This window comes from Alligator sinensis, unplaced genomic scaffold, assembly GCF_000455745.1.
Source record: "Alligator sinensis unplaced genomic scaffold, ASM45574v1 scaffold1835_1, whole genome shotgun sequence".
Taxonomy (NCBI): Eukaryota; Metazoa; Chordata; order Crocodylia; family Alligatoridae; genus Alligator; species Alligator sinensis.
The window spans coordinates 75,108-89,285 of NW_005843455.1; the positions used below are offsets into that span (position 1 = coordinate 75,108).

The 14,178-nt window shown below is 43.7% G+C and overlaps 1 protein-coding gene across 1 annotated transcript in view; it reads left to right on the forward strand.

Moving 5' to 3' along the window:
* NUP155 (nucleoporin 155) overlaps positions 1-1,992 on the forward strand; it is a 61,235-nt gene extending 59,243 nt beyond the window's left edge. Inside the window, exon 35 of the mRNA XM_025195291.1 lies at positions 1,542-1,992. Coding sequence (XP_025051076.1) covers positions 1,542-1,680 — 139 coding nt within the window. The 3' untranslated portion in view covers positions 1,681-1,992. The remainder of the gene's footprint in view (positions 1-1,541) is intronic.
* The last annotated feature ends 12,186 nt before the right edge of the window (positions 1,993-14,178 follow it).

The following is a 14,178-nucleotide window of genomic DNA, read 5'->3' on the forward strand; positions in this document are numbered from 1 at the left end:
TGTAGGTATCTGTTGACTTAGTTCATCCAGAATTGATAAAGTTTTCCTCTTTTGAAACTGCTGCAAGTTTTACCACAGGTACTCCATAAGTAGGGACCTACTGAAATGGAGGAGGCAGGCAGCCAATTTTCACAGGCTGATCACAGGGTTGGCCACCATTCTCATAGGCTTATCACAGTAGGGCCCCCCATGCCTCTGGCCAAGGGACCCTAGTAGCCCTGCCTCTTGCCACTGATTGGCCAAAAGGATTGTCCATCGTGTGGCCCTGCCCCTTGCCACTGACAGGCAGCCCTCTCAGCCAATCATTGGGGGTGACCACCTTCTTGGCTGCTCTCCTTCACAGCAGCGGGTCCCCTCATCCCCCCCAGTAGGTTGCAAGGCCAGGCTTTTTATTTTTAGTAAGTTTTTTTTGAGGGGGTTGTGGTTCGTTCGAGTTGGTTGGTTGGTTGACTTTGCAGACGGTGCCTGATTTTGTACACAATGCCTGATTTCACAGTTTCCACGAAATCACAAATTGAGAGCATCCCTATCCATAAGCACATGTTTAGTCAGCACTTTTGTACCTGCTTGTATGTAATATATGCTATGCATGACCGTCCTAAGCCAAAAGGCTCATGATTTACCACACAGTTCATTGGGCTGGGCCCCAGCAGAAATAACAGTGTTTCAAGCTGTGGTTACCCCACAGCTTAGCACTGCTCAGTATATGTGTGTGTACTCCAGATACATCCCCCCCCCACCACCACAAAAGATCTGTATGCAAATTACCCCCTACTTATGACTGGAATGGGTGTTCTTGTCACAAATGCTGATGAGGTGTACAGGGCAACCTGTTCCATCTTCATGTCATGGAGGACAGGGCCACACTGATAATATGCAACAGGCTGAGAGAAGGGACAACAGAGGGATTCTGGCTAAGCTATTTGAGGTCCTTTTCAGGAATGTTTGCCAGACATTTAAGGCTGGCTGAAAAATGGGACTCATTGGAAATGGGAAAGAAAGGCACAGCTTAGTTGTAGAAGTGAAGAGGAAGTCTACATGTATTTACTGTAGTGGCTCACGTTGACTTAAAAAAGTCAGTGCTGAGGGGGACTGAGTGCAATGGGCAATACCTTATATCTTCTTCAGTTGGGTTACACTATCGTATTCTTCGTAGTAAATTCCCATCAGTATGTTTGTCCCATACAGGCCATGTGTTTCATAGTCATGCTCAGTGTTGGCTGAATTTAATCAACTTTATAGTTAGTTTCCATTACTGAGGACATGTTGTTTTTCGCATCAGCTTAATGATACAGTGTATTTAATGCGGTTTCTTTGTATGGGAATGTAAGATAAGGGGCTTTTTTCCCCATGTCAGTTGGCGCGGGGGGGGATCTTGTATTTAAGTAAATATGGTATATATTGGAAAAATGAAGTTATCTATTTTTGTCATTTTTTTATTCTGTTATATCCAATAGATGTTTTGTTTCTTTTTCTCAAATGAATGGCATGTACATGAAATATATGTAAGGCAATTTTTCTTTTTCTTTTTTTTTATACAGACGACGATTCACAAATGTTTGTTTGGATGCTGTTAGTTGCTACCTTGTTGAACTTCAGTCTATGAGCCCTACATTAACAGTGCAGACCACTACTGGGAATTTTAAATCCCTACAGGCTAAATTAGAACGAATCCATTGATTGACTGATAAGATAAAGAACTGACAGCTCAGATGCAACGAACTGTAGAAGAGAAGCTCAGATGTCTGCACTGAAATCTGGAAAAGCAAATGCTCAATACATCTGCTAACATTAAAGATCCTCCTGCAATTAAAAAAATAATGTCTTTGCTCATACTAATCTACAGGTATCTACAAATAGTAGAATGTATATTTGACAAATCAAGGTGCGTTTTTTTTGCTACTGCCAATTTTTTTTCTAATTATAGAAAATCTTTTTTATACTGTTGGAATAAGATATGTTGTACAATCTCCCTTCAGGATTAAAATTATTTGGAAAATATCTTTTTTTCTTTTTTTCTGCATTTACATAATTTGAATACGGTTGGGAATGGTAATAGGATGCAAAATCAAATATGGTAATACAGTTGCATGTGTTGTAGCTCCTTAAAAATATGAAAAAAGGAGAACAGAAGCAAAGCTGACTGAAAGGCAAGAAGAGAAAACTGGGAAAGAAGTCTTTGCTAGCTGACGTCCAAAAATGGTCAGATTAGTGATTTAGTGACAAAATCATAAAATTATGCCTATGTAAGAGATGGTCAGTGTTCCAAGACTATTCTTTACTATACAGATTACAACTAAAATGTAATTCTCAGGACAGTATAGCAGAAGCTAACAGCTTAGTATGCTTGAGCTGTATGTAGAACCCAGCAAACCTTCTACCTTTTGCCCCGGTAAAAATTATGCTTTGTTCAACTCATCCTTGTTTCTGTGAAAATCAACATGGTATAATAGATATGCACCCCAATTACAATCAGTACTGGTCGTGTCCACATGCGGGACAGAATCTAAACACTCCTTTATACTTCCTCCGATCAATGTGTATGTAAGATATCTCTCGGTCTCCCAAAGTCATGAAGGTCTATGACTATAAATGTTCATCACTGTTCTACAGTCATATGTGCATCCATAGTAAATATGTCTAACAAAAACCCTCCCATAAATCATGCACTGGAAGTCACCTTTTGCTGTGTTGGGGTGGTCTTCATTTTACCCTGTTATTGACTCCAAAGATTTTTCTTTTAATATTTAATTTTTCCAGGCCTAGATAAGCCAGAAGAATGAATGTTGTTGATGCATGAATTGTAACATACTATCTGCTGTAAAGTAAAAAAGAAAAACTACTGGTATTAGAAGCCACCTATATAAAGAAAAAAAAATCAATTTCTGGTTAGCAATATCTATATATAGGTATCTAGATCTGGAGAGCTAGCTAGCTAGATCTAGAGATATCTAAACATGCTTAATTACTGGGTGATGTCTCAACTTAATAACTGGACCTTTCTCCCTAAAATCCAAAGAAAACATGCTGTTCCCTACTCAGTCAGTGTTATGTAATTTAAGGTAAATCCAACTTCCATCTTTAGGCTTATGCTTAAATAAAACTGACTTTTATCCTGGTTTTTCTCTCATACCATGCGATTATTGGAACTCTCAAGCTCTTTTTAAATAAATTACCTTATTTGCTCAAATCCAAGATGACTAAGTTCAAGGTGAACTCCTAATTAGATTCTAGACATAGAAGTTTATAACTTACAGGGCAAGCAGCCACAGGGGGGGCAGCCAGCAAGGGACAAGTGGCCTACTCCTTACACCTTCTCCCCTCTACTTTGCCTCCCTGCTGTCTGTACGCCCCATGCCTGCCTCCACCTCCATGATTTCTGTACCCCCCTGTACTTGACGATGCCTGTACCTCCTGGTGCCTGCACCCCCTACCACGTGTACCTTGTCCACCTGCCCTCCATTCTTGCACTCCCTGCTTCCTCCTCCCCTCCCCCCACATTGTGTCTGAACCCCCTGGCCCCTCCTCCTGCACCACTTGTCCCACTGATGCCTGCCTCGTCCCACCGTGCCTGAAAACCTGGCATCTGTCCCCTGCACCACTTAACCTCCTGGTACCTGTTCCACTCCCCATCCACTTGGCTTCTCACATCACCTACCACTCTGTCTACTCCCTGCAGCCTTTCCCCCACCACTACCACGTACCTTCTCATCCCAGCTTCAACTCCATCTGGGACCCTGCTCTGACCCAGAACACATGCCCCAATCTCCTACCCAGTCAGCTGTGGTTGCTTCAGCCCTGGCCACCACTGTTGCATGACTGGAGGCACCTTCCCCTGCCATCTCCTCCCCTCCCACCTTGTATTCAAATAGGAAAAAGCTTCCCCTTGGATTTGAGCAAACATGATAGTTGCTATGCAAATCAAGAGGATTTTTGGAAAAATATAAACCCGGTGATTTTTTTTTTTTCCATTTAAGGCTTAATATTCCCTCTCCAAATTACATAAATGTTAGTTTTCTACAAAACACTGCATCATACAGAGACATCTTGTATATTAGTCTGCCATTGCTTCAATCAAAATATGCAGTTTTTACATTTTATTTGATATTTTTTTTCCAAAAATGGAGGGGCAATTCATTCCTTAATGAAATCAGCATCATGTCATAATAAAGCATACACTTATGCAGTGTCTCATTTTTGCTTCCACATATTTAACAGATTTGTAAACTTAAAAATAGTGCATGACAACAGCTAGCATTGGCCCAATTTATATGATCTTGATAAGCATTTATGCTACAGGTCTAGAGGAGTGAGTATAGGGTGAGTCTGGAGGAGTAAGTGTAGAGTTTGGAAGTTGTGAAAAGAGTACTAATTACTCTGACTTTGTTTGTTCTTAGGCAACTTACTTAATCTTTCTCTTATGTTCTCCACCTGCAAAATGGGATAACTCTTCCCAGGAATTTTGTTAGGATTAGTTTGTGGAGTACTTTCAGAACATAAAGGGGTATTATTAATGTGTCATTCATTCTTGTAGATAGTGTTGAAATTGTAGTGTGAAGCTTACTTCCTACCTCACTGGCTTAAGTGTAATACTTCATCCTCAGCTGTGGATTTTTTTTTTCTTTTTCTTTCTTTACTTTATTGAAGTCAGAGGAAGGTAGGTATTAGACAGCAAAGGAAGGGAAATTTGGGGGGTTTGCTGCTTTTGACAGAAGAGACTGCTTCTTTGCTAAGCTGGTGTCCTAGAAAGCTCATCTTGCATAATATTTGTTCAACTTGAAAGTTAGGGGGAAATGATCTTGACTAGGCACACATTCAGTCTATTAATCATCTTTGGTATTTCTTGCTTTATGTATGCATTTGTAAATTTGTACAGAAGGTAAAATGGAAGTGTAAGGAAGGTTACTTAGGTCTGATGCTTAGTGGTAGCAGACTAGTCATTATTAATCAGTTGCAGCAACCGTGACTTCTGGAGCCGAGCTGCTAGGTACTATGAAAAAAGACAATTAAATCTCCAACTCCAGCCCTGAATTAAAGTTACCTCTACACTCAGGATATGTTTCTAGAATTAATACATCTTCTGTTTCATTTTTGGTTTGTTTCCTTTAGGATTAGGTGGATCAAAAATAGATGAATAGTTAAAGATTATGGTTGTTGGTCAAAATATTGAGTGTCATATCTGTAGTCATGTCCCCAAGGTCTACAGTGGTAACAAAAATGTGCTTTATTGCACATGATGTTTTACCTTTCTTTTCTGACCCTGGAATAGATTTGAAATGCATTAAAGACATTTCTTACACATCTTTTTTATTCCCATTGTTCACATTTATCTAAAACTGAGAAACCAGGTCTGTTCTTCAATACATAATATATCAATGTTATGTTAATAATGGCACCTGTGATGTAATATTCACATGTTGAAATTAACATGACTTGTTGGAATTAGATCGATACTGGATGGACATATACCATCTATTTTGTTAAGTTGACCATCTCCAAATGATTTTTTTTAAACTAACAACTAGATTATACCTCTGTAAGGTCTCTTAATTAAATCTAACTTGGAGTTTAAACAGTTAAGAAACACTAAGAAATCTAAAGGTAAAATAACTGAGGAAAAAGTATTATACTAACCACTTTTTTGAGCAATAGTCTGTGTATGTACCATAATTGATAGATACAAGTCTAGAGAGCTTTAGTTAGAAATGTCTAGTCAGCAGTGACCTGTGGGGTAGTTCCTTGTACATCCAATTAAAGGTATAAAGGGTGAATCCACCCTAATTATCCCACTGCTGTTGGTTGGCCAACTCATAATTCATTAGGGTACTTACTCCAAAGCATTTGGAATAGAGGGTAGATTATAGACTGTGTATACATACCACACATTTCAAGGTACATCTTACTGTACAAGTTAGAGGTGCACCGATACATCATTCCGTATCGTATCGGCACCAATAAAAGGAAAATTGACATTATTGGCAATTGACTTTTTTGGCCTATGTGACCGATAATGTCACAGATAAATGCTGTGTGCATGTACAATGCTGCAGCATGCGTGTGGCCAGAAGTCCAGCCTATCATCCAGCTGGTAAATCTGGGGGGGCGCAGGCAGAGATTAAGACCCCCACACTGAGGGAGGGAATGGGGCTGGGGCTGGGGCTGGGGCTGGGGCAGGGGTAGGCGCTGCCCAGCTGGGCAGGGTGCATGGGGTGAGGGCAGGCTGCCCACTGTGTGCTTAGGACCATAGGCTGCACCAGCCTCTTCTCAGCAGGGGGGACTGAGCCAGGGTGGGCTGCAGTGGTGCTAGGAGAGCTACAGGGTGGCTGTGGCAAATTTTGGGATAGCTGTAGCCCACCCCATAACTCTCCTCCCAGAACCACCACTGCCTGCCCCGCCCTACCCGAGCACAGTCCTGGGCCAGCTCCCTCCACCAGGAAGAAGCCACAGTGGGCAGCCCGCCCTTGCCCTGTGCAAATATCCAGGGGGTGTATGCTCCTCATGCCTTCCCTGGCATGCACGCAGTGTGGGGAGCTGCCTTCCCACCCCTCTATGTCCCCCAGATGTGCCACCTGCAGCTCCATCAAGTGTTCTGCCCCACTCCCATTCCCTTCCTCACTGGGGGCCTTGATCTGCCCCCCCCCCATGCCCCTTCCCCCCCCACAGACTTACCAGCTTGACTCTGCTCTTCAAGCTGCTGGGCTGTATATCAGCAATCGGATCCGTATCAGCAGATACAGCTGGTTAATAATCAACCCTCAGTATCAGTCAAAAAAATCTTTATCAGTGCACCCCTAATACAAGTAATATTCAGGTAAGTAACCTCTTTGTTTTGCTAAACTTAAATTCTGTGCATTGAATGCTTTAGTCTAAAATAACTTTATTCCCTACAATTGAGAGTGGCTAAAAATAAATCTTCTTGGCTCTCAGTCTGCAGTGTATTTGGGAACAGGGTATGGGTAGATTGCTAACAAATACCATTTAGACTGAGATACTAAAAACCACGTTCTGATTTAAGTTACTTTGGAACTAATTTTGGAGTAACTCCATTTAAGCCAATCAGCTTGTTCTTAAATTGTCAGTGCAAATTCAGAACCATCAGAGTTCATGTTCTTATTTTTAACTACGGGTTTTATGAAAACTTGTATATTAATTAATTTCCTAGTACACCTCTACATTATGATTGTTCCAAAGTTTACCTTAAAATATGTACTCCTGCAATGGGAAGAAAAGTGTCCAGAAATCAAGTATTTTTTTATTCCTCAGCTACAAGTTTTTAAAAGAACAGTGAGCACCTATTGTATGGGATATTTACATGATAAAGAAAGAGTTTGATATTAAAAGACAAGCATCTGGATGACTCAACTCCTTTGATTGTCATACACAACAGATTCATTGAAATTTTCACACCAGGGTTTTTTTGTGTTTAGGTGTAACTAAAAGGTTTGTTTTTTTCCCCAGCATATTGGACTAAGTGGATTCAAAAAATAAACTAATTTTACTTGATGTGTTTCCTAAGTATGTTTGTGATATGTTGGATTACCATGCATAATAAAGTGTTGGGTTTTTTTAATCCTGCTTTTATAATTACTCTATAAAGGTTAAAACAAAGTCTCTGCACGAAGCATTTGAAGTTGAAAACCCCATTTTTAAGTAGAGCTTATAAACTGATTATCCAAAGAAAAGCAAAGAACATTTTCCTTCCCTAAATGCTTCAAGAAGCAAACTGAAATGACTTCTGCTTCTAATGCTTTCTTGAGCTGAGGATCTGCTTTGTGTTTGGAACATTTGCAAATGTAATACAAAATAGTTACCTGACTAGAATGTCAAAAATAATGGGGACTAAAATTTTTATTGTATTCTACTGCTTTGACTAATCTTAAACTGTGACAATTTTGAATTAGGTATTCCTTCACGGAGAAGGGAAAATATTTGTTTTAAGAGATTATTTTTCTGTGATTTGAACCTACACATTTGCTGGCATTACAAGCCCTTTTTTTGGAACTGAACCCATTTTGAAGTTCTTAAAAGTGGTTTCGAAATTATAGGAGGAGGGAGATATGGAAGGAGGAAGACTTTTAAGGGGGTAAGGGGAGCTTGTTTTAGAAATCTGAAATGTCAAAGATATCATTTTAGTCTTTGTTAGATGGTGTTACACAGCTCATAGGTATGGATTAGACTCCCTGGAAGGTTTTCTATTCACTGTTGTTCTTGTGTATCTCCATGTGTGGACACATGAATGTCTTGTGCCTCCTGAGGCTGGGGGGGGCATGGTGGCGGTGAGCAAGGACCACCCACAGGTGGCCACGGTAGTGTCAGCGATGAGGGCGGGCCAAGCGGGAGGCGGCCGCAGCGGTGTCATTGACAGGAGTGGGTGGCGAGCGGCAATTGGCGTCCACCCACAGACGCCACTGGCAGCATCGGTGGTGGCCAATCTCAGGGGGTGCATGTGTACCCCCTACGTGTCGCCAATGTGTGATCACGTCTTCCAGAATGTGTAAGAATAAATCTATGTACCTATAAGGACTTATTTGAAGTGGGGGCAGGCGGGGAATGGTGAAGAAACGTTATGGTTGAGGGCCCCATCAAACGGCACTAAAAATATATGGCCAAAAGATTGTCCTTGCACTACGACTGTTTGATCTGTATTTCAAAGCTGCTGTTTCACCAATGTATAGTAGATTATATCTGAGCCTTCTCTTGAGTGAAAGATTAAGTGCAAAAGTTTATCAGTTACAAGTATTAGCTAAAACCCCAATAGATAATTTGTTCCTGAAAAGGCTACTGTCTGTTGCTGGAATGGGTCTTATATGTCTATTAGTGCATTTAGCTTGTCTCAGCTGCAGGAAAGAATACAGGTATCCTTGATGATTTCAATACCCCTATCTTTCCATTCTCTGTGCCCTGAAAAGTGTTCATGTGATTGCAGAAATTATGGTGCTTTACACAGCCTGTTTTATTACAGTAAAAAAGCAAATTTTCTCAAAAGCAACATTATCTTTAACTACTGTGGAATGATCTTCACCTTTCCTTTTTGACAAAAAAGGAGACTGGATGCTGGTTACTTGACCCCAGCAGTCTTTCCTGCCCAGAGCAGGGGGGCTGGATCCAATGATCTCACAAACTCTTAAAAGACGAGCTAATCTCTTTAGGTTTATTTGCTTAAAGTGAGCATTTTTAATCCAATGAAAAGTAAATAAACCAGAAGTTTAAACACCAAACTTGGGCATATCAGGAGCTTTTTGCATTCCTCTACCCCTTCCTCTGCCATGCGAGGGATTCTTTGCTTTCCTAAAGATATCCTATTCTTAAAGAGCAAGGAATATTTGAGAGGTGGGGAAATAGAAGCAGGATGAAAGTGTGTTTGTACTTTTCTTTTACTAAGTAATGTTTCTAATCCCGTGTAAAGCTTATATTTCTTCCATTGTCTCCTGTTACTGATGAGTAGATGTGTAAGCCAGAATATTCACAAAGTCAAATTCTGGCCACAGGTGTACTACCAGAGAACCATAAGCTTTGTAGGTGACAATGTACTTTGACAAAGGCAGCTGTCACCTGTAAAACCTTATGTCTCTCTGCCTCTCATTAAACATGGAATATTTTTGTGACTGGCTTGTTTGGTGCTTTAAATTGAACATGTGTTGGGGATCCAGTGAGGTTGTCCCACCTGGCAAGTTTAAAGCCAAAGGCTGGGCAGACCTTCTTCAGTCTTCCCCTCTTCCTCTCAACACCTGTGTGCCAGGCACCCCCATGACAGCATTTATTGTAATGAGAGTATTAGTTACGCTGGCTCCTATCCATCAGTTATTTGCACTGACATTGACGAGCAGATCCAGGAACTTGAACTATGTCTGAAATCAGATGCAAGGAGTTGTGCATGTCTCCTATTTCCCCTTTCTGGTTTTCTAATTTTCACCAAATCAATAGGGCTTCCTCTACTCCTATGCTGATATGTTAAGTTAAAATTCTAATACTGAATATATTATTAAGAGTAGCCAATTGCCCATCAAGAATGATGGGAGGGGGCGGGCTCTGCCTCCGGCCCCGTGCACCTCCCCCAGCTCTGTGCGCCCCTCTCCGCTGCCCACTGCTCCACCCCACAGCACCACCACCTCCCAGGCACAGCGGGGGAGGGGGGAGCTTGCACGCAGTGGCCACAGCCAGCACCCTGCACTGCCACTACTGCATGTCTGGCCATGCACAACAGCAGTGGCAAGGCCGGAGCAGGGGGGCGAGGCCAGCGCTGCGCTGCCAACACCCCACACTTCTGCCTCTAAGGAGTGGCGGGGGAGGCAGGGAAGCTTGCCCCACTGTCCCCTCTGTCCCCCTCAGCCAGCACCCTGTGCTGCCACCACCACCTTCAGGGAGCAGGATTGGGAGGGTAAGGCCAGTGCTGCTGGCCTTGGCCCCCGCTCCATCTGCTCCATTCCCACCGTTAAGGGAGCGCTCCACCACGCCGCTGTTGCCGCCTCCTGTCTGGAACACTCTTGGAGCACTCTGATTAGTTGTTTCAGACACCAATCAGAGTGTGAATAAAGTGTTACAGACAGACAGACTAAGGCTTTTATTATATTAGAATGTTTCTATGCCCATTTAAAAGTTGTCCGTGTTTTTAGAATAATAATTTATACTGCAAAATACCATAATCAGATTACCTTAAATTTAGAGGTTTTAAAAATGCATCACTGTGCCAAAAATTTGAAATGGACCAGTTCATTTTAAAATAATCAGTTTCTCCAAAAATGCTACAACTAAATCTATAATAATAATAGGCTTAGTCTGTCTGTCCGAATTACTCTGATTGGTTGTCTTGGCAGCCAATCATAATGCTTACTGAAACAACCAATCAGAGTGCTACGGAGAGACAGAATAAGAATGTGCTGAAGGGGAAAAAAACCCCACGGTGAGGGGCCCGAACCTTTTCTTCTTTTTTCCTTTTTTTTTTGTCTTTTTTCCCAGAGCCTGCCCATGTCTTTGCCAGGGGGCGAGCTGTGGGAGGCCTGGTGCTTCACACCGTGGCAATGGCATGCCCCCGGGACTACCGTGGCAATGGCATGCCCCCGGGACTACCCGGACAGGGTGACAGCAGCGGGGTGCTGCCTGGGGGGGTGCTGCCACCATGGAGGGAAACACTAGGGTCCCCCGTGGCTCAGGCGCTATATGACCTGCCGGTAGCTTGCTACCTGGCCATGGGAGACAGGAATTCTCCAGACAGCTCTCAGAGGCCGTATGGTTGAAAGATATTGTTGTCATGGGTGACCTAAACTACCCTGACATCTGCTGGGAGACAGTCAGCCAAATCTAACCGCTCACGTCGGTCCTTAACCTGCATACAGGACCTCCACCTAACACAGGAGGTATACGATCCCACTAGGGGAAATGCCTTGCTGGACTTGGTGTTAGCTACAGGGGATGACCGGGTGGGGAATCTGCAGGTACAAGGTAACCTAGGGGATAGTGACTATCGATTGATTGAATTAATTATCCAGCGAAGGGTAGATAAACTAACCAGCAGGGTTGAAGTCCTAGACTTCAGAAAGGCTAACTTCAGTGTGCTCAGGAGATTAGTTAGTGAGGCATTAAACTCAACAGCATTGGCAAAATGGGGGACCAGGAAGGGTGGTCATTCCTCAAAGGAGTGATCCTACAGGCACAGAAGGAGACAATCCTATTGCGCATAAAAGAGGGCAAAGGGACCAAGAAGCCTTCTTGGCTGAACAGGGAAGTTCAGGAAAGCCCAAAGGCAAAGAAAGAAGTATACAGGCTGTGGAAACAGTGGGTAGCTACCAAGGAAGAGTATACCTCCCTGGCTCGCACTTGCAGGAAATCAGGAAGGCCAAAGCAGGATTAGAATTTAGGCTGGCGACAAAATTTAAGGACAACAAAAAGTCCTTCAGGTATATAGGGAGCAAAAGGAAGGTGCAGGGTAGCATAGGACCCCTACAGGACAAACTAGAGCAATTGGTGACAAAGCTGAGCTCTTCAGTGAGTTCTTTGCATCTGTATGCCTAGACACAGACTAAGACAAATCTCCCAGTTGGATCACAGACAGACGCAGGAGGGACACCAGCCCACCAACTGGTACGCAAACTTAGTGAAGGGGCACTTGGAGGGGCTGGGCGTGTTCAAATCAGCAAGCCTGGATGAACTTTATCCAAGGGTGCTCAAGGAATCGGCCAGTGTCATAGCAGAACCATTGGCATGACTGTTCGAGCACTCATGGTGCTCCAGTCAGGTCCCAGAGGACTGGAAAAGGGCCAATGTGGTCCCTATTTTCAAGAAGGGGAGGAGGGAGGAACCAGGGAGCTATAGGCCAGTTAGTCTTACCTCTATCCTTGGGAAAACTCTGGAAAAAATCATTAAGGATGATATTTGTGGAAGCCCAGCAGGGGAAATAATGCTGAAAGGAAATCAGCATGGGTTCATTGCAGGTAGATCCTGCCTGACTAACCTTGTTTCTTTTTACAACCAGGTCACAAAATGCTTACACACAGGAGTTGAGGTAAATGTTATTTACCTAGACTTTAAGAAGGCCTTCGATACGGTATCTCATTCTATTCTCATAAATAAACTTACAGGCTGTGATGTAGATGATTACACGGTCAGGTGGGTAGCAAATTGGCTTAGGGGTCGCACCCAGAGAGTGGTGGTGGATGGGGCAATATCGACTTGGAAAGATGTGGGCAGTGGAGTCCTGCAAGGCTTGGTCCTTGGACTGGTGCTATTCAATGTCTCCATCAGTGACTTGGATGAGGGCACAGAGTGCACTCTGTCCAAGTTTGCAGATGATACCAAATTATGGGGCAGAATTAACACACCAGAGGGTAGGGAACAGATCCAGGAGGATCTGGACAGGTTGGAAAAATGGGCAGAACAAAATAGGATGCAGTTCAACAAAGACAAGTGCAAAGTGCTGCACCTGGGCAAAAGTCCCACCAACACACTTACAGGCTGGGGGATGACCTTCTCAGCAGCACAGCAGCAGAAAGGGATCTTGGAGTCATAGTTGACTCCAAGATGAACATGAGTTGTCAATGTGACAAAATGATCAACAAATCTAACCGCACTTTATCATGCATTAGCAGATGCATGACTAACAGGCCCAGGGAGGTGATGCTTCCCTTCTATGTGGCACTGGTCAGGCTGTAGTTGGAGCACTGCATCCAGTTTTGGGTGTCACACTTCAAGAAGAATGCAGAGAATCTTGAGAAGGTTCAGAGGAAGCTACTCGTATGGTCAGAGGCCTGCAGACAAGGCCCTACGAGGAGAGACTGAGGGACCTAAATCTCTTCAGTCTTCGCAAGAGAAGGCTGAGAGGTGATCTTGTGGCTGCCTATAAATTCATCAGGGGAGGGCAGCAGGGAATAGGAGATGCTGTATTTACTAGGGCACCCCCTGGAGTAACTAGGAACAATGGCCACAAATTCATAGAATCATAGAAGTAGGGTCGGAAGGGACCTTGTAGATCTTCAAGTCCGGCCCCCTGCCTGGGCAGGAGAGAAACTGGGCTCAAGTGACCCCAGCCATGTAGGCATTGAGCTGCTTCTTAAAGACCCCCAGAGTAGGAGCCAGCACCACTTCCCTTGGAAGTCGGTTCCAGATCCTAGCCGCCCTAACTGTGAAGTAGTTCTTATGGATGTCTAATCTGAACATACTCTCCAACAACTTGTGGACGTTATTTCTTGTTATCCTGGGGGGCGTTGGGGGAAACAAGGTCTCCCCCAAACCGTTCTGGTCCCCCCTAGTGAGTTTATAGACGGTCACAAGGTCCCCCCTCAGTCTTCTCTTGTGAAGGCTGAACAGGTTCAGGTCCCGTAGCCTCTCATTGTAGGGTCTGCCCTGCTGTCCCCGGATCATGTGGGTGGCCTTCCTCTGGACCCTCTCAATGTTGTCCACATCCCTCTTGAAGTGGGGCGCCCAGAACTGGACACAGTACTCCAGCTGTGGCCTGACCAGTGTCACGTAGAGGGGGAGGATCACCTCCTTGTCCCTACTTGAGATGCACCTGTGGATGCACGATAGGGTCCGGTTAGCCCTGCTGACCGTGACCTCGCATTGTCGGCCCATGTTCATCTTGGAGTCAATGATGACTCCAAGATCCCTTTCTGCCGCCGTGCTCTCAAGAAGGTAGTTTCCCATCTTATAAGTGTGTTGCCGGTTACTACTGCCCAAGTGCAGCAC